This window comes from Electrona antarctica (assembly GCF_951216825.1).
Source record: "Electrona antarctica genome assembly, chromosome: 6".
NCBI lineage: Eukaryota > Metazoa > Chordata > Actinopteri > Myctophiformes > Myctophidae > Electrona > Electrona antarctica.
Genome location: NC_136811.1, coordinates 56159975 through 56180211, shown reverse-complemented (window position 1 = coordinate 56180211; position 20237 = coordinate 56159975). Strand labels below are relative to the sequence as shown.

Here is a 20237-nt window from a genome sequence, read left to right as displayed (position 1 = left end):
TACAAATAACACCTGGACCTCTTTGGTGGGGACGTAACAACTACAAATAACACCTGGACTTCTTTGGTGGGGACGTAACAACTACAAATAACACCTGGACCTCTTTGGTGGGGACGTAACAACTACAAATAACACCTGGACCTCTTTGGTGGGGACGTAACAACTACAGATAACACCTGGACCTCTTTGGTGGGGACGTAACAACTACAAATAACACCTGGACCTCTTTGGTGGAGACGTAACAACTACAAATAACACCTGGACCTCTTTGGTGGGGACGTAACAACTACAAATAACACCTGGACCTCTTTGGTGGGGACGTAACAACTACAAATAACACCTGGACCTCTTTGGTGGGGACGTAGCAACTACAAATAACACCTGGACCTCTTTGGTGGGGACGTAGCAACTACAAATAACACCTGGACCTCTTTGGTGGGGACGTAGCAACTACAAATAACACCTGGACCTCTTTGGTGGGGACTTAACAACTACAAATAACACCTGGACCTCTTTGGTGGGGACGTAGCAACTACAAATAACACCTGGACCTCTTTGGTGGGGACGTAACAACTACAAATAACACCTGGACCTCTTTGGTGGGGACGTAACAACTACAAATAACACCTGGACCTCTTTGGTGGGGACGTAACAACTACAAATAACACCTGGACCTCTTTGGTGGGGACGTAGCAACTACAAATAACACCTGGACCTCTTTGGTGGGGACGTAGCAACTACAAATAACACCTGGACCTCTTTGGTGGGGACGTAACAACTACAAATAACACCTGGACCTCTTTGGTGGGGACGTAACAACTACAAATAACACCTGGACCTCTTTGGTGGGGACGTAACGACTACAAATAACACCTGGACCTCTTTGGTGGGGACGTAACAACTACAAATAACACCTGGACCTCTTTGGTGGGGACGTAACAACTACAAATAACACCTGGACCTCTTTGGTGGGGACATAACAACTACAAATAACACCTGGACCTCTTTGGTGGGGACGTAACAACTACAAATAACACCTGGACCTCTTTGGTGGGGACGTAACAACTACAAATAACACCTGGACCTCTTTGGTGGGGACATAACAACTACAAATAACACCTGGACCTCTTTGGTGGGGACGTAGCAACTACAAATAACACCTGGACCTCTTTGGTGGGGACGTAGCAACTACAAATAACACCTGGACCTCTTTGGTGGGGACGTAACAACTACATATAACACCTGGACCTCTTTGGTGGGGACGTAACAACTACAAATAAAAGGTAAGAAAGCTTTCTAGTATGGAATTCTCCTTTAAGGGCTTCTATGTTCCATAGTTGATCGTTGCTGTCGGGGAGAACCACCTGACTCCATTTGGTTTGATTTGATTATTATTATTTTATCATATAAATCAATGCTATTGAACAACCTTTAGGTGTCTTTGTTGGTTATAAAAAATAATGATTGAAAATATTAATTAATTGACACTATATAAATTCAGAGTATAAACTTTGATTTGATATTCCACGCATACGCGAGCTTTGAAAAGCCTGGAGTAGCCCGGGGTGGGATTAAAGTATACAGAATTCAAAGATTTGGGCCACATTCTCACGATTTTCCAAAAATAGCAGATCTACAAGCTCGTAGCGCAGGGTTCCCCAATTAATTTTCCTCGAGGGCCATATTTTGACTAGGGTACCAGGCTGGGGGCCGAGTCCGCACGCGTGAGGTCGAGGTCTTGCCCTGAAAATTCATTTTCAGGGCAAGACCCCATTTGAAAAGGATGCCCAGTTTGACATGCATAGGCTACTGACCCCCATTTAATGCCATTTATATGTGGGGTCGAAATAATAAAAATGTATTCTGAAAGAATATATATTCAAAGATTTGTGCCGCATTTCAAAAATAGCAGACCTACAAGCTCGTAGCGCGCCACTCGGTGGCGCGCTATGAGCTTGTAGATCTGCTATTTTTCAATAGCTAAAGTAGAACATAATGCTTTAGTTAAAACACCAAAAGGGGTTCCCGCCCAGAATGGGTTAAACCTGAAAATTAGCAAGAGGCACGAACTCCACTTGACTTCCCGTAGCTGCGTGAAGGGGGCGGGGACAATATTAGGAGACGGGGAGGATGTTGGAGTCTATTCATTTCCAATGGGAGAGTGAACGTGAACACAGCTTCTGAACCATTCCTTAACTCCATGGTCACTGAACTAAATACTGGACCCAATCATCACATACAATATTTCCAAGATATTCATACAAAAATGGCTTCTTTTAGCGAGACAAATCAGGAGAAGATCTACTTATCGACCTTTCTTTATCCCAGCAAGAAACTCTCGCGAGATTTACCCGTGTGTCCAGGAAGATGACTCTCCCGGGTGATGTAAGGGGGGGGGGGGGGTCTTACCTGTGTGTCCAGGAAGATGACTCTCTCCTGGGTGATGTAGAAGTCGATGCCAGAGCTCTGGTTCCCTCCTCTCTCCTTCATGTCCTGAGTCTGAGCTCTGAACACGTAGCCTCTGCATGTAAACACACAGACGCACACACACACAGACGCACACAGACGCGACCAACACACAGATTAAAATAGGGTACATTTTGCATCCCAAAACACAGTTTATAGTTAAGGGATGCAATAAAACAACGACCTTTGCCTCCACGGGATGCACTACTGTACTGTTTTTTATTCTAGTTTATTTTGATAGCTTTAGTTTTGATGCAATTTGTAAAAAAAAAAATCACACCCGTGTGAACTGAGTGGTGTAAGGTCTGTCTGGTAATGAAATCATGTCTGACGTAATGAAATCACACCCGGGTGTGATTTCATTACCTGGCTTTGTTTGTGCAGAAAAAATGAGCATGGTTGCTATGTTCACCCGAGTGTGATTTCATTACGTCATTACAACAGGGTGAACATAGCAACCATGCTCATTTTTTCTGCACAAAAAAGCCAGTTGTAGGAGTGGTTTACACCACTCAAAAATGGCAAAATGACTCCTAACGTCGTTGAAGTGGGACTCATCAAATGTCCCTGGGACTCATCGAAAAGACCATCCCTACATCCTGGGACTCATTACATTGAAAACCTATTTACATCACTGTTGGACTGTAACACAATAAACAACACGTCACCCGAACACGTAGCCTCTGCACGTACACACACAGACGCACACAGACGTGACCAACACAACAACACGTCACCCGAACACGAAGCCTCTGCACGTACACACACAGACACACGCAGACGTGACCAACACAATAAACACCACGTCACCCGAACACGAAGCCTCTGCACGTACACACACAGACACACGCAGACGTGACCAACACAATAAACACCACGTCACCCGAACACGAAGCCTCTGCACGTACACACACAGACACACACAGACGTGACCAACACAATAAACACCACGTCACCCGAACACGTAGCCTCTGCACGTACACACACAGACACACACAGACGTGACCAACACAATAAACAACACGTCACCCGAACACGTAGCCTCTGCACGTACACACACAGACGCACACAGACGTGACCAACACAATAAACACCACGTCACCCGAACACGTAGCCTCTGCACGTACACACACAGACGCACACAGACGTGACCAACACAATAAACACCACGTCACCCGAACACGTAGCCTCTGCACGTACACACACAGACGCACACAGACGTGACCAACACAACAACACGTCACCCGAACACGTAGCCTCTGCACGTACACACACAGACACACACAGACGTGACCAACACAATAAACATGTGTTGGCAGACAGACAACAGTGACCTGATATTTAAAATTATTGTATGATAGCATACCGCTGGTCCTCCTCTGGGGTGTTGGCGGACAGCAGTGATATTTATAATAATTATTGTATTACCGCTGGTCCTCCTCGGGGGTGTTGGCGGACAGCAGTGATATTTATAATAATTATTGTATTACGGCTGGTCCTCCTCTGGGGTGTTGGCGGACAGCAGTGATATTTATAATAATTATTGTATTACCGCTGGTCCTCCTCTGGGGTGTTGGCGGACAGCAGTGATATTTATAATAATTATTGTATTACCGCTGGTCCTCCTCTGGGGTGTTGGCGGACAGTAGTGATATTTATAATAATTATTTTATTACGGCTGGTCCTCCTCTGGGGTGTTGGCGGACAGCAGTGATATTTATAATAATTATTTTATTACGGCTGGTCCTCCTCTGGGGTGTTGGCGGACAGCAGTGATATTTATAATAATTATTGTATTACGGCTGGTCCTCCTCGGGGGTGTTGGCGGACAGCAGTGATATTTATAATAATTATTTTATTACGGCTGGTCCTCCTCTGGGGTGTTGGCGGACAGCAGTGATATTTATAATAATTATTGTATTACCGCTGGTCCTCCTCGGGGGTGTTGGCGGACAGCAGTGATATTTATAATAATTATTTTATTACGGCTGGTCCTCCTCGGGGGTGTTGGCGGACAGCAGTGATATTTATAATAATTATTTTATTACCGCTGGTCCTCCTCGGGGGTGTTGGCGGACAGCAGTGATATTTATAATAATTATTGTATTACCGCTGGTCCTCCTCTGGGGTGTTGGCGGACAGCAGTGATATTTATAATAATTATTTTATTACGGCTGGTCCTCCTCGGGGGTGTTGGCGGACAGCAGTGATATTTATAATAATTATTTTATTACTGCTGGTCCTCCTCTGGGGTGTTGGCGGACAGCAGTGATATTTATAATAATTATTTTATTACGGCTGGTCCTCCTCTGGGGTGTTGGTGGACAGCAGTGATATTTATAATAATAATTGTATTACCGCTGGTCCTCCTCTGGGGTGTTGGCAGACAGACAACAGTGACCTGATATTTAAAATTATTGTATGATAGCATACCGCTGGTCCTCCTCTGGGGTGTTGGCGGACAGCAGTGATATTTATAATAATTATTGTATTACCGCTGGTCCTCCTCGGGGGTGTTGGCGGACAGCAGTGATATTTATAATAATTATTGTATTACGGCTGGTCCTCCTCTGGGGTGTTGGCGGACAGCAGTGATATTTATAATAATTATTGTATTACCGCTGGTCCTCCTCTGGGGTGTTGGCGGACAGCAGTGATATTTATAATAATTATTGTATTACCGCTGGTCCTCCTCTGGGGTGTTGGCGGACAGTAGTGATATTTATAATAATTATTTTATTACGGCTGGTCCTCCTCTGGGGTGTTGGCGGACAGCAGTGATATTTATAATAATTATTTTATTACGGCTGGTCCTCCTCTGGGGTGTTGGCGGACAGCAGTGATATTTATAATAATTATTGTATTACGGCTGGTCCTCCTCGGGGGTGTTGGCGGACAGCAGTGATATTTATAATAATTATTTTATTACGGCTGGTCCTCCTCGGGGGTGTTGGCGGACAGCAGTGATATTTATAATAATTATTGTATTACCGCCGGTCCTCCTCGGGGGTGTTGGCGGACAGCAGTGATATTTATAATAATTATTGTATTACCGCTGGTCCTCCTCGGGGGTGTTGGCGGACAGCAGTGATATTTATAATAATTATTGTATTACGGCTGGTCCTCCTCTGGGGTGTTGGCGGACAGCAGTGATATTTATAATAATTATTGTATTACCGCTGGTCCTCCTCGGGGGTGTTGGCGGACAGCAGTGATATTTATAATAATTATTTTATTACGGCTGGTCCTCCTCGGGGGTGTTGGCGGACAGCAGTGATATTTATAATAATTATTTTATTACCGCTGGTCCTCCTCGGGGGTGTTGGCGGACAGCAGTGATATTTATAATAATTATTGTATTACCGCTGGTCCTCCTCTGGGGTGTTGGCGGACAGCAGTGATATTTATAATAATTATTTTATTACGGCTGGTCCTCCTCGGGGGTGTTGGCGGACAGCAGTGATATTTATAATAATTATTTTATTACTGCTGGTCCTCCTCTGGGGTGTTGGCGGACAGCAGTGATATTTATAATAATTATTTTATTACGGCTGGTCCTCCTCTGGGGTGTTGGTGGACAGCAGTGATATTTATAATAATAATTGTATTACCGCTGGTCCTCCTCTGGGGTGTTGGCAGACAGCAGTGATATTTATAATAATTATTTTATTACAGCTGGTCCTCCTCTGGGGTGTTGGCAGACAGCAGTGATATTTATAATAATTATTTTATTACAGCTGGTCCTCCTCTGGGGTGTTGGCGGACAGCAGTGATATTTATAATAATTATTTTATTACCGCTGGTCCTCCTCGGGGGTGTTGGCGGACAGCAGTGACATGATGGTGGACTTCCCGGCTCCTTGCAGACCGATGACGCCGACCACCAACATGTCTGTCTGGTCCCTCAAGTACTGCAGCACAGCAGGGGGAAATAAAACAGATTTACTTGGAGCACACGAGTTCTTTAAAGGTTCTACACCTTGAATGAGTCAAAATCACTGTGGAAGGAGGTAAGAAGGTGGCCAACTTAAAAGAGGGTCCAAAGCAGCTCTGTGCAGTTGAAGTAGTTTTGAAAACAAGGGTTAAAAAAATGACCAACGCGTTTCGGCCTGCATGGGCCAGGGTCATATGTGACCAGATTTGCCTGAGAGCCTGCCATCGTGCAAATTACAGCTTTTCACCAGAGGAGAAAAACTTTCAAAATGAGTTAATAGCACACAGGCAGACTCTTCACATACTAGAGCATGTCTGAAATAAGTGTCAGAGCTGAAATCGACATGTAAATATAAAATAAATGCTTAAACATGTAGCTAGGTGTAATGTTAGAGACCACAGAAGACATGTAAATATGAAATAAATGCTTAAACATGTAGCTAGGTGTAATGTTAGACCACAGAAGACTGTAAATATGAAATAAATGCTTAAACATGTAGCTAGGTGTAATGTTAGAGTCCACAGAAGACATGTAAATATAAAATAAATGCTTAAACATGTAGCTAGGTGTAATGTTAGAGACCACAGAAGACATGTAAATATAAAAGAAATGCTTAAACATGTAGCTAGGTGTAATGTTAGAGTCCACAGAAGACATGTAAATATGAAATAAATGCTTAAACATGTAGCTATAGGTGTAATGTTAGAGTCCACAGAAGACATGTAAATATGAAAGAAATGCTTAAACATGTAGCTAGGTGTAATGTTAGAGACCACAGAAGACATGTAAATATGAAATAAATGCTTAAACATGTAGCTATAGGTGTAATGTTAGAGACCACAGAAGACATGTAAATATGAAATACATGCTTAAACATGTAGCTATAGGTGTAATGTTAGAGTCCACAGAAGACATGTAAATATGAAATAAATGCTTAAACATGTAGCTAGGTGTAATGTTAGAGACCACAGAAGAGAACCTTTCAAGCCTGTTTTCTCAACTCGCTGTTTCTCTGCAAGACATTACTCTATAAGCCATATCTCCAAAACTGGTGGGTCAAACTGAACAACCAATATGTCAATTTGAAGCTATGATTCCCTGCTTTCATATGACATGAAAAAACGAAAATTCAAAAAAATCCAATGGCAGTCCCTCAGTCAAATTTAGTCACATATTTACTTGGATATTAGCCTTGGAAACCCAGACGTTTTTTTTTATCTCTGGGGCCAAGTCCACTTCAATTCGGCATACAGTAGCGCAAACGTCGATCACTCTCTGCTGATTTCTGATCGTCTGCACCTTTGTTAAATTGACACACACATGCACACGTACAGTTTTCTGAAAAACCAATGTTTCTATTATCAGTGGTGCTCAACATTTTTCATGTCAAGGACCCCCAGAATTATCTGGATTTAGCCCGCGGACCCCCCATCTGAAAATATGTTGTCCCCCCCCCCTAGAAGCAAAGATATGAGTTTAAAAACGTTCGCTGTGAAAGCATTATATTCAAAGCACCACATTTTCACGATTTTTCAAAAATAGCAGATGTACGAGCTCGTAGCGCGGCACTCGGTGCCTCGCTATGAGCTTGTAGATCTGCTATTTTTCAATAGCTAAAGTACAACACAATGCTTAAAACACCAAAAGGGGTTAATCTAATAATCTATAGTCTCACCTCCATGGCGCTGTCACACCAGTTCATCTGGTCTATAATCTATAATCTATAGTCTCACCTCCATGGCGCTGTCACACCATTTCATCTGGTCTATAATCTATAGTCTATAATCTATAATCTATAGTCTCACCTCCATGGCGCTGTCACACCAGTTCATCTGGTCTATAATCTATAATCTATAGTCTATAATCTATAATCTATAGTCTCACCTCCATAGCGCTGTCACACCAGTTCATCTGGTCTATAATCTATAGTCTATAATCTCACCTCCATAGCGCTGTCACACCAGTTCATCTGGTCTATAATCTATAGTCTATAAACTATAGTCTATAATCTCACCTCCATAGCGCTGTCACACCAGTTCATCTGGTCTATAATCTATAGTCTATAAACTATAGTCTATAATCTCACCTCCATGGTGCTGTCACACCAGTTCATCTGGTCTATAATCTATAGTCTATAAACTATAGTCTATAATATCACCTCCATAGCGCTGTCACACCAGTTCATCCGGTCTATAATCTATAAACTATAGTCTATAATCTATAATCTCACCTCCATGGCGCTGTCACACCAGTTCATCTGGTCTATAATCTATAGTCTATAATCTATAGTCTCACCTCCATAGCACTGTCACACCAGTTCATCTGGTCTATAATCTATAATCTATAATCTCACCTCCATGGCGCTGTCACACCAGTTCATCTGGTCTATAATCTATAGTCTATAATCTATAATCTCACCTCCATGGCACTGTCACACCAGTTCATCAGGTCTATAATCTATAATCTATAATCTCACCTCCATGGCGCTGTCACACCAGTTCATCTGGTCTATAATCTATAGTCTATAATCTATAATCTCACCTCCATGGCGCTGTCACACCAGTTCATCTGGTCTATAATCTATAGTCTATAATCTATAGTCTATAATCTATAATCTCACCTCCATAGCACTGTCACACCAGTTCATCTGGTCTATAATCTATAGTCTATAATCTCACCTCCATAGCGCTGTCACACCAGTTCATCTGGTCTATAATCTATAATCTATAATCTATAGTCTATAATCTATAATCTCACCTCCATGGCGCTGTCACACCAGTTCATCTGGTCTATAATCTATAATCTATAATCTATAGTCTATAATCTATAATCTCACCTCCATGGCGCTGTCACACCAGTTCATCTGGTCCCTAATCTATAGTCTATAATCTATAATCTCACCTCCATGGCGCTGTCACACCAGTTCATCTGGTCTATAATCTATAGTCTATAAACTATAATCTATAGTCTCACCTCCATGGCGCTGTCACACCAGTTCATCTGGTCGTCCACCAGCTTGATGCCGTGCTTCATCTTCTCCGGGGGGATGAGCTTGTTCTGACCAATCACGGCTGTAACGTCAAAGAGGAACAGATTTGTGGATTCAGATCGATGTTCGACGAGGACACTGCGTTCGTTTCCGCCGTGCGCGCAGTGCACCAACTGCAGTCACGTCTGTCTGCCCGCCCCCCCCCCCCCCCCCCCCCCCCCCGCGCCAGTGTTGATTTCGTCGACTAAAACTAAGACGACATTTTTTAAAATGTACCGTCGACTACCTTTTTTCCACTGACGAAATCTACTGTAAACTAAATTAAAACTAAGACATGATGACTGAAACTAAGACTAAATTAAAACTAAGACATGATGACTGAAACTAAGACTAAATATACTGACATGATGACTGAAACTAAGACTAAATTAAAACTAAGACATGATGACTGAAACTAAGACTAAATTAAAACTAAGACATGATGACTGAAATTAAGACTAAATTAAAAATAAGACATGATGACTGAAACTAAGACTAAAACTAAGACATGATGACTGAAACTAAGACTAAATTAAAACTAAGACATGATGACTGAAACTAAGACTAAAACTAAGACATTATGACTGAAACTAAGACTAAATTAAAACTAAGACATGATGACTGAAACTAAGACTAAATATACTGACATGATGACTGAAACTAAGACTAAATATACTGACATGATGACTGAAACTAAGACATGATGACTGAAACTAAGACTAAATTAAAACTAAGACATGATGACTGAAACTAAGACTAAAACTAAGACATGATGACTGAAACTAAGACTAAATTAAAACTAAGACATGATGACTGAAACTAAGACTAAATATACTGACATGATGACTGAAACTAAGACATGATGACTGAAACTAATACATGATGACTGAAACTAAGACTAAATTAAAACTAAGACATGATGACTGAAACTAAGACTAAAACTAAGACATGATGACTGAAACTAAGACTAAAACTAAGACATGATGACTGAAACTAAGACTAAATTAAAACTAAGACATGATGACTGAAACTAAGACTAAATATACTGACATGATGACTGAAACTAAGACTAAATATACTGACATGATGACTGAAACTAAGACATGATGACTGAAACTAAGACATGATGACTGAAACTAAGACTAAATATACTGACATGATGACTGAAACTAAGACTAAATATACTGACATGATGACTGAAACTAAGACATGACTGAAACTAAGACATGATGACTGAAACTAAGACATGATGACTGAAACTAAGACTAAATATACTGACATGATGACTGAAACTAAGACTAAATATACTGACATGATGACTGAAACTAAGACTGAATATACTGACTGAAACTAAGACTAAATATACTGACACTAAGACATGATGACTGAAACTAAGACATGATGACTGAAACTAAGACTAAATGTACTGACACTAAGACATGATGACTGAAACTAAGACATGATGACTGAAACTAAGACTAAATATACTGAAACTAAGACATGATGACTGAAACTAAGACATGATGACTGAAACTAAGACTAAATATACTGACATGATGACTGAAACTAAGACTGAATATACTGACTGAAACTAAGACTAAATATACTGACACTAAGACATGATGACTGAAACTAAGACATGATGACTGAAACTAAGACTAAATATACTGACATGATGACTGAAACTAAGACATGACTGAAACTAAGACATGATGACTGAAACTAAGACTAAATATACTGACATGATGACTGAAACTAAGACATGATGACTGAAACTAAGACATGATGACTGAAACTAAGACATGATGACTGAAACTAAGACATGATGACTGAAACTAAGACATGATGACTGAAACTAAGACTAAATATACTGACATGATGACTGAAACTAAGACATGACTGAAACTAAGACTAAATATACTGACATGATGACTGAAACTAAGACTAAATTAAAACTAAGACATGATGACTGAAACTAAGACATGATGACTGAAACTAAGACTAAATATACTGACATGATGACTGAAACTAAGACATGATGACTGAAACTAAGACTAAATATACTGACATGATGACTGAAACTAAGACTAAATTAAAACTAAGACATGATGACTGAAACTAAGACATGACTGAAACTAAGACATGATGACTGAAACTAAGACTAAATATACTGACATGATGACTGAAACTAAGACTAAATTAAAACTAAGACATGACTGAAACTAAGACATGATGACTGAAACTAAGACATGATGACTGAAACTAAGACTAAATATACTGATACATGATGACTGAAACTAAGACTAAATATACTGACATGATGACTGAAACTAAGACTAAATATACTGACATGATGACTGAACCTAAGACTAAATATACTGACCATGATGACTGAAACTAAGACTAAATATACTGACATGATGACTGAAACTAAGACTAAATATACTGACCATGATGACTGAAACTAAGACTAAATATACTGACATGATGACTGACTGAAACTAAGACTAAATATACTGACATGATGACTGAAACTAAGACTAAATTAAAACTAAGCCATGATGACTGAAACTAAGACTAAATATACTGACAATGGTGTCAACAGATACAAACTAGACTCAAATGTTAGGAAGGGACTAGTGGACGAGAGATCCAGAGTAAAGGGCCTTGCAAACGTGAAGCGAGGAACGCAGGCGTTGTTGCCTGGATCCACACAGGTCTCCTCCAGGTCTGGATCAACACAGGTCTCCTCCAGGTCTGGATCAACACAGGTCTCCACCAGGTCTGGATCAACACAGGTCTCCTCCAGGTCTGGATCAACACAGGTCTCCTCCAGGTCTGGATCAACACAGGTCTCCTCCAGGTCTGGATCAACACAGGTCTCCTCCAGGTCTGGATCAACACAGGTCTCCACCAGGTCTGGATCAACACAGGTCTGCTCCAGGTCTGGATCAACACAGGTCTCCTCCAGGTCTGGATCAACACAGGTCTCCTCCAGGTCTGGATCAACACAGGTCTCCTCCAGGTCTGGATCAACACAGGTCTCCACCAGGTCTGGATCAACACAGGTCTGCTCCAGGTCTGGATCAACACAGGTCTCCTCCAGGTCTGGATCAACACAGGTCTCCTCCAGGTCTGGATCAACACAGGTCTCCACCAGGTCTGGATCAACACAGGTCTGCTCCAGGTCTGGATCAACACAGGTCTCCTCCAGGTCTGGATCAACACAGGTCTGCTCCAGGTCTGGATCAACACAGGTCTCCACCAGGTCTGGATCAACACAGGTCTCCTCCAGGTCTGGATCAACACAGGTCTCCTCCAGGTCTGGATCAACACAGGTCTCCTCCAGGTCTGGATCAACACAGGTCTGCTCCAGGTCTGGATCAACACAGGTCTGCTCCAGGTCTGGATCAACACAGGTCTCCTCCAGGTCTGGATCAACACAGGTCTCCTCCAGGTCTGTTGAAGAGGGTCTGGATCAACACAGGTCTCCTCCAGGTCTGGATCAACACAGGTCTCCTCCAGGTCTGGATCAACACAGGTCTCCTCCAGGTCTGTTGAAGAGGGTCTGGATCAACACAGGTCTCCTCCAGGTCTGTTGAAGAGGGTCTGGATCAACACAGGTCTCCTCCAGGTCTGTTGAAGAGGGTCTGGATCGACACAGGTCTCCTCCAGGTCTGTTGAAGAGGGTCTGGATCAACACAGGTCTCCTCCAGGTCTGTTGAAGAGGGTCTGGATCAACACAGGTCTCCTCCAGGTCTGTTGAAGAGGGTCTGGATCAACACAGGTCTCCTCCAGGTCTGTTGAAGAGGGTCTGGATCAACACAGGTCTCCTCCAGGTCTGTTGAAGAGGGTCTGGATCAACACAGGTCTCCTCCAGGTCTGTTGAAGAGGGTCTGGATCAACACAGGTCTCCTCCAGGTCTGTTGAAGAGGGTCTGGATCAACACAGGTCTCCTCCAGGTCTGTTGAAGAGGGTCTGGATCAACACAGGTCTCCTCCAGGTCTGTTGAAGAGGGTCTGGATCAACACAGGTCTCCTCCAGGTCTGTTGAAGAGGGTCTGGATCAACACAGGTCTCCTCCAGGTCTGTTGAAGAGGGTCTGGATCAACACAGGTCTCCTCCAGGTCTGTTGAAGAGGGTCTGGATCAACACAGGTCTCCTCCAGGTCTGTTGAAGAGGGTCTGGATCAACACAGGTCTCCTCCAGGTCTGATGAAGAGGGTCTGGATCAACACAGGTCTCCTCCAGGTCTGTTGAAGAGGGTCTGGATCAACACAGGTCTCCTCCAGGTCTGTTGAAGAGGGTCTGGATCAACACAGGTCTCCTCCAGGTCTGTTGAAGAGGGTCTGGATCAACACAGGTCTCCTCCAGGTCTGTTGAAGAGGGGCGCGACAACGCAAGTGCAAAAAAAACAACCTAAACAGATTCCAGGTCTGGTGAGTCGCAGGCGTGTGCACGGAACGAGCACGCGCGCAACAAATTCACGGGACCGCGCTCACGTAAATACGCTTGCGTTCTCCGAGCAAAAACGCAGGTTTCATTGAAAATGAACTATAGGCGTGTTTTATCGCTCCCGTTTGCAAGGCCCTGCATGCTGAAAATAGCCGATCTACAAGTTCACAACGAGCTTGTAGATCGGCTATTTTCAGCAAGTGTAAAACCATCATTACGACGGCATGAAGGCGCGCCAAAATATATTTTAGTCGACTAAATATCGTAAGATTTTAGTAAATCTGCACTGTTGATTTAGTTGACTAAAACTAGACTAACACTAAAACATTCCAGGTGACTAAAATGTGACTAAAACTAAGTGAAAACCATTCCAAGATGACTAAACTATATGACAAACTAAAAATCAAACTTTGCTGCCAAAAAAGGAACTCTAACTCACGGTCCACGCCGGCGCCGCTGGAGGCCGCGGCCGCTCCCATGCCCCGGTTCTGGATCTGGTAGACGGGCTGCGTGGGCCGCTGGCCCTCCCTCTCCAGCTTGGAAGCAGGGCCAGGAGCCCCACCACCACCGGAGGAGGTGGAGGACGAGGAGGAGGAGGGGAGAGCGGAGGAGGCCTCCGGAGGGGTCCCGGTGGTCCCGGTCCCCCCAGGCTTCCCCCCGCCGTCCTCCCTGGCCTTGATCAGCATGATGGGCTGTTTCTCCAGGGCCGTGGGGGGTGGTGCGGTGCCGACACCGCTGACCGCCGCGCTCTGGGATGGCTTGGACTGTCGACAAATGAACCCACCAAGAGACAACTGTTACAGGGTATATTTATTTTCAAAATCTTTTTATTTTGGTTTTATAACAGTATGGGTGTCAAGTCACAGGTTCATAAAAATCACACCTGTGTGAAATGAGTGGTGCAAGGTCTTATATAGCCTGATCAGCTGTGGTCTGACGTAATGTCAGTGACCATAGTAACCATGCTCATTCTTTGAGCCCCACGTACAGGTACACACACGTACAGGTACACACAAACACGGATACAAACAAAGCTGGTTGTTGGAGTGGTTTGCACCACTCAAAAATAAAAAAAATCACACCCGTGTGAACTGAGTGGTGCAACTACACATTTATTGTTATAGTTACGGACCAGGAAAGCATCTGTGTCATAAGTACTCTCCGCATGAATTCAGTCTCAACAGTGTCATTCGTGTCAGTGAAGTCACATACTAACCATAGCAACCATGCTCATTTTTTTGGTTGCTAACCATAGCAACCATGCTCATTTTTCTGGTACGAACAAACACGGGTACAAAGCCAGTTGTTGGAGTGGTTTGCACCACTCAAAAATCAGATTTTAGTATCAGTGACTGAAGTAAACAAACGTAGCCTACTGTATGAATCACAGATCGTGGGCAGACATAATGAAAAGACTGTTATTGTGCAAAACATGCCCCTTCAAGACAAAAGAAAAACATTTTCTCCCCTTCAAGTCCCAATTTAGTAAAGCCAATTCCCAATTCCCCAGCCTCTCTACAAGTACTCCATCTCTGCTAACGCCCACAATCAGTCACTGGGAGGGTGAAGAAAGCCTCGGGTCTCCTCCGATACCCGGGCCGTCATTACAGGGGATATTTCAACTTTCCAACAAACTTTTGGGTCTACGTCTACTCAGGCTTGTGTGAACACAGAACCCAGACGGTTTTTAACCCATTTTGGAAACCGGGGACCCCTTTTGGTATTTAAGCATTATGTTAAACTTTAGCTGTTGAAAAATAGCAGATCTACACGCTCATAGCGCGGCACCGAGCTTGTAGATCTGCTATTTTCTTTTGAAAAATCGTGAAAATGTGGCCCAAATGTTTGAATATATATTCTTTCAGAGCGAACGTTTTTTAACTCAAATCTTTGCTTCTGGGAGGGGTCCTGGAATAATATATTTTCAGATGGGGGGTCGGCGGGCAATTACATATATTTTTGGGGGTCCTTGACATGAAAATGTTTGAGAACCACTGACATAGAAACATGAGGTTTTCAGGATTTACAACACATTTTGTAGAATCGAATCGTCCTCAGGTCTAAATGGATTAACCCATTTTGGGCGGGAACCCCTTTTGGTGTTTTAAACATTGTTATAATTTAGCTATTGAAAAATAGCAGATCTACAAGCTCATAGTGTGCCACTCGGTGGCGCGCTATGAGCATGTAGATCTGCTATTTTTGAAAAATCGTGAAAATATTTATTTCAGAAAACTGGAGGATTTAGAAGATTTTTTTTAAAATTTCGAGGTCAGGTCTAAATGGGTTAAGTTGCTCGATTCAGTATTTAGATATTTTATATTAATTAGGGCTGTGAATCTTTGGGTGTCCCACGATTCGATTCGATTCCGATTCTTGGGGTCACGATTCGATTCAAAATAGTTTTTTTTCGATTCAACTCGATTCTCAATCCAAAAGCGATTTTTTAAAAATTCAAATGCATTTTTTTCCAGATTCAAAACGATTTTCTATTCAAAATGATTCTCGATTCAATACATATGATTTCATCACAATCTACTCCAGTCTTGAACTGAAGTGACTACAGTAACTTGAAAATGACTGAAGACATGATGTTTACTGTGATTAGAGGGAGCTTACATTTCATATCACAAACACCATGTAGTGAAAACTCCAAACTGTAACCATTTCAAAACGATTTTTGGAAATTATGAATCGATTTTGAATCGTTCATAACGGAATCGCGATTCTAATTCGAATTAGAATCATTGTAGCTGCCGCCCCCCCCCCCCCCCCCCCTCTTTAAAACAAATGACGTGGCTATATAAATAATACAATAAAAGTTCAACCATTTCGGTAGAACTTCATAATAATGAGCCCTTATAAAGCATGTATCATCAATTTGAAATAATTTGATTAGATTTTTATATTTTTGAGTGGTGTAAACCACTCCTACAACTGGCTTTTGTGTGCAGAAAAAAATGAGCATGGTTGCTATGTTCAAAATAATTTCTGACGTAATTAAATCACACCCGGGTGAACTGGATGACCGTAGCAACCATGGTCATTTTCTCTGCACAAAAAAAGCCAGTTGTGAAATCACATCCAGGTGTGATTTAATTACGTCAGATCAGAGCTGATCAGGCTATATAATACCTTACCTTATATAATACCTCACATCGGACAAAAACTCCAGCTGAATCAACTTCATGGTCACAAATCATCACATCAGAAGACGAGTCTACCTAGCCAAAGATCTTTAACGTCAGACATTACGTCAGACCACAGCTGATCATGCTATATAAAACCTTACACCACTCAGTTCACACGGGTGTGATTTTTTTAATAAATAGAAAGGATTAAAAAAAAGGGAAAAAAAGCCGACCTACAAGACCACAGCTTGTAGATCTATTCTAAGACCAAGACCACAGCTTGTAGATCTATTCTAAGACCAAGACCACAGCTTGTAGATCTATTCTAAGACCAAGACCACAGCTTGTAGATCTATTCTAAGACCAAGACCACAGCTTGTAGATCTATTCTAAGACCAAGACCACAGCTTGTAGATCTATTCTAAGACCAAGACCACAGCTTGTAGATCTATTCTAAGACCAAGACCACAGCTTGTAGATCTATTCTAAGACCAAGACCACAGCTTGTAGATCTATTCTATTTATTTGGAAAACCTTTGAGAATGTTCACCTATAATGACATGCCCAAATCGTACACATCGACCACTTCAGAACTCAATCAATGCCGATATCGAATATCGATATGGCCAAAATATCAGCCAAACTGAATTATTGATCTAAAAACCTGCGTATGTCGTACGTACCCTTTCACCGGGGGGTTTGGCCAGTATTATGGGGGTCTTCTGAAGAGGGGCTGGGGGGTCCTCGCTTCCATCCTGAAAACAGCGTTCAACTCAGAGTTAGTGCTGCACCATTAATTAAAGATGGAGTGCCACAATGTTTGTATTTTTCATGTGTCTATGAGGTGACAGTACTTCATTAGACACCCTGGAGTCGTTTTTATGTGCAATGGTGTATTAACTTTGTATTTAGGGTTTCTTCCTGGAGGCTGAACCCTTGACAGTCAAACGGACCAATGAAATAAACAGTAATATAGTGACATCACACTATCAGCCCCTCCCCTAACCCCTCCCCCCTTTATCATACAACTACAGCTGTGGGTGTGGCTTCAGTTCAGGTGGATCACCACCCATCACCAGGCCAACCAGGCATACTTAATGAACTGGTGGGCGTGTCCACATAAAAGCATGATTTTAACAAATAATGTACACTTTTTGGAAAAAGTTCTGCCCCCTTATATTGTAATAATACCTGATGATCATGTTTTAGGGTGGAAAAAAAATTAAACACACACACACACGTGTGCACACAAACACACGTACGTCACCTACCCTGCGTTCCCGGGGTCCGTAGTCGCGGTCCCGGCTGGGTCCAGACAGGTTCTGGGCCCCCGGGGGCCCCAGGGGGTCCCTGTCCCCTCGACGCCTCCTCCTCCTACGGCCCTGGCCGTACATCCCTGGCTGGCTGTGACCCGACTCTGACATGATGACGCTACAGGCAGCACTACTCACTCACCCTGTAATAGTCTGTACCAGCAGGCAGCACTACTCAGTCTGTACCTCTAGTCTCTCGAGGACAGACTCGCATCAATATTACAAATTCAAAAAGGGGGGCGCTGTTTTTCCTCTATATGTTTTGACGGTGGGTTCTCAGATTGCGCCGTACCACACAGTAACTACTGCTCAGTATCAGACGGTACTACTCTGTACCAGACAGCACTATACTGCTTAGTATTAGACAGTACTACTCTGTAAACAGTCTATACCAGACAGTAACTACTGCTCAGTATCAGACAGCACTACTCACTGACTCACTCTGTACTACTCTGTACCAGGCAGAACTACTCCTTAGTATCTTAGTATCAGACAGTACTACTCTGTAAACACTACCAGACAGCAATATACTGCTTAGTATCTTAGTACCAGACAGCACTACTCACCCCAAAACCACCACCACCACAACTAGATAACCAGCTAGCTAGTGATGTATAGCCTGTTAGCATAGCAGCTATAAACTAAACAATAATACGTCCACGAATGGATCGATTTAGCTGCGGAACACTGACATATTGTTAAGGAACAACACTTTAACATCTACGCTATCATGTTGAAAGTTAAGTTTGTCACTCTGTAATAAACGATATATTTGTTTTGTTTGGTTTGTTGTTTGGTGGTTTAAAGATGTGATTCCTTCCATCCATGCATCGTAACCACGTGACTCGACGCAGCCAGGAGGAGGAGGAGCGCGTGGCCTTCCGTCTCCGTGCGTCCCGCGCGGGTGGGGTTTGATTTATTGATTGATTGATTGATTGAAGAATTTATTAACAGTTTGCAGAATTACAGTACATTTCAAGCACAAACTCAATACAAAGGCTGTTAACTGTGAGTGGACGACCCAATTAAGCATTACACTTGTTTCCAACAGGGTCCACCATGTTCAAATCATCAAAACATTTAGAGACGTACAAATAGACACTTCTATAGACAGAACAGGAATTCATCAAAAAGGAGGTAAAAAGGGAAAAGAAATATATACAGTGAGGGGAAAAAAGGGGGGGGCGGGGGGGGGGATTCAGATTTTACGGGGGCCAGTTTCGAATTGCAGCCATCCGTAGGTGCCCTTTGAGAGCGGTTTTGAAGGAGTCAAGGGATTCGCATGTCTTAATGACAGTTGGTAGGGCGTTCCACATTTTGGTGGCATAGGAGCGAAAAGAATTTAGTCCCTTGTTTGTGCCGAATCTGGGTTGTACATGGTTCGTTGCACTCCCTCTGGTGTTGTGGGTGTGGACTTCGTTAACATTAAGGAAGTATCTAGACAGGTACATGGGTATCTTGGTGGTGTATCGAATCTTGTGGACCAGACCCATTGCAAGTTGCTGTACTCTGTCGTCGACCCTAAGCCATTCCAGCCTGTCGAAGTGGGCAGGGGTGAGGTGGGTTCGGGGGGCTAGATCAAGTAGGAGCCTGACCAGTTTGTTTTGGGAAGTCTGGAGCCTGGTTTTAAGGGCCTTTGAGGTGCTGTGGTACCAGGAGGTGCATGCATAGTCAAAGAAACCCTGTACAAGGGCTCCTGTTAAGGTCTTCAAGGTGTTTTTGTTGACCAGTGAGGAGATCCTGTAGAGGAATCTTGTTCTATGGTTGACTTTTTTGATTACGTTGGTGGCCATTTTATCACCGGAATGATTAGCCTCCAGGATGGAACCTAGGTAGGTAATTTCATCTTTACGTGTGATAACATTGTCACCCACTCTAACCAAGAAGCCATTTGCCTTGCTGAGATTACTAAT

General features: G+C 42.8%; 1 protein-coding gene across 1 annotated transcript in view; it reads right to left on the bottom strand.

Annotated features, from left to right (window-relative positions):
* smg9 (SMG9 nonsense mediated mRNA decay factor) overlaps positions 1 to 19210 on the bottom strand; it is a 48857-nt gene extending 29647 nt beyond the window's left edge. The window contains exons 1-7 of the mRNA XM_079504789.1: positions 18766 to 19210; positions 18283 to 18467; positions 17695 to 17766; positions 14320 to 14644; positions 9373 to 9470; positions 6264 to 6376; positions 2410 to 2521 (exon numbers count right to left, since the gene is read on the bottom strand). Of these exons, the coding sequence (XP_079360915.1) occupies positions 2410 to 2521; positions 6264 to 6376; positions 9373 to 9470; positions 14320 to 14644; positions 17695 to 17766; positions 18283 to 18435 (873 nt within the window). The 5' untranslated portion in view covers positions 18436 to 18467; positions 18766 to 19210. The remainder of the gene's footprint in view (positions 1 to 2409; positions 2522 to 6263; positions 6377 to 9372; positions 9471 to 14319; positions 14645 to 17694; positions 17767 to 18282; positions 18468 to 18765) is intronic.
* Positions 19211 to 20237: the final 1027 nt, after the last annotated feature.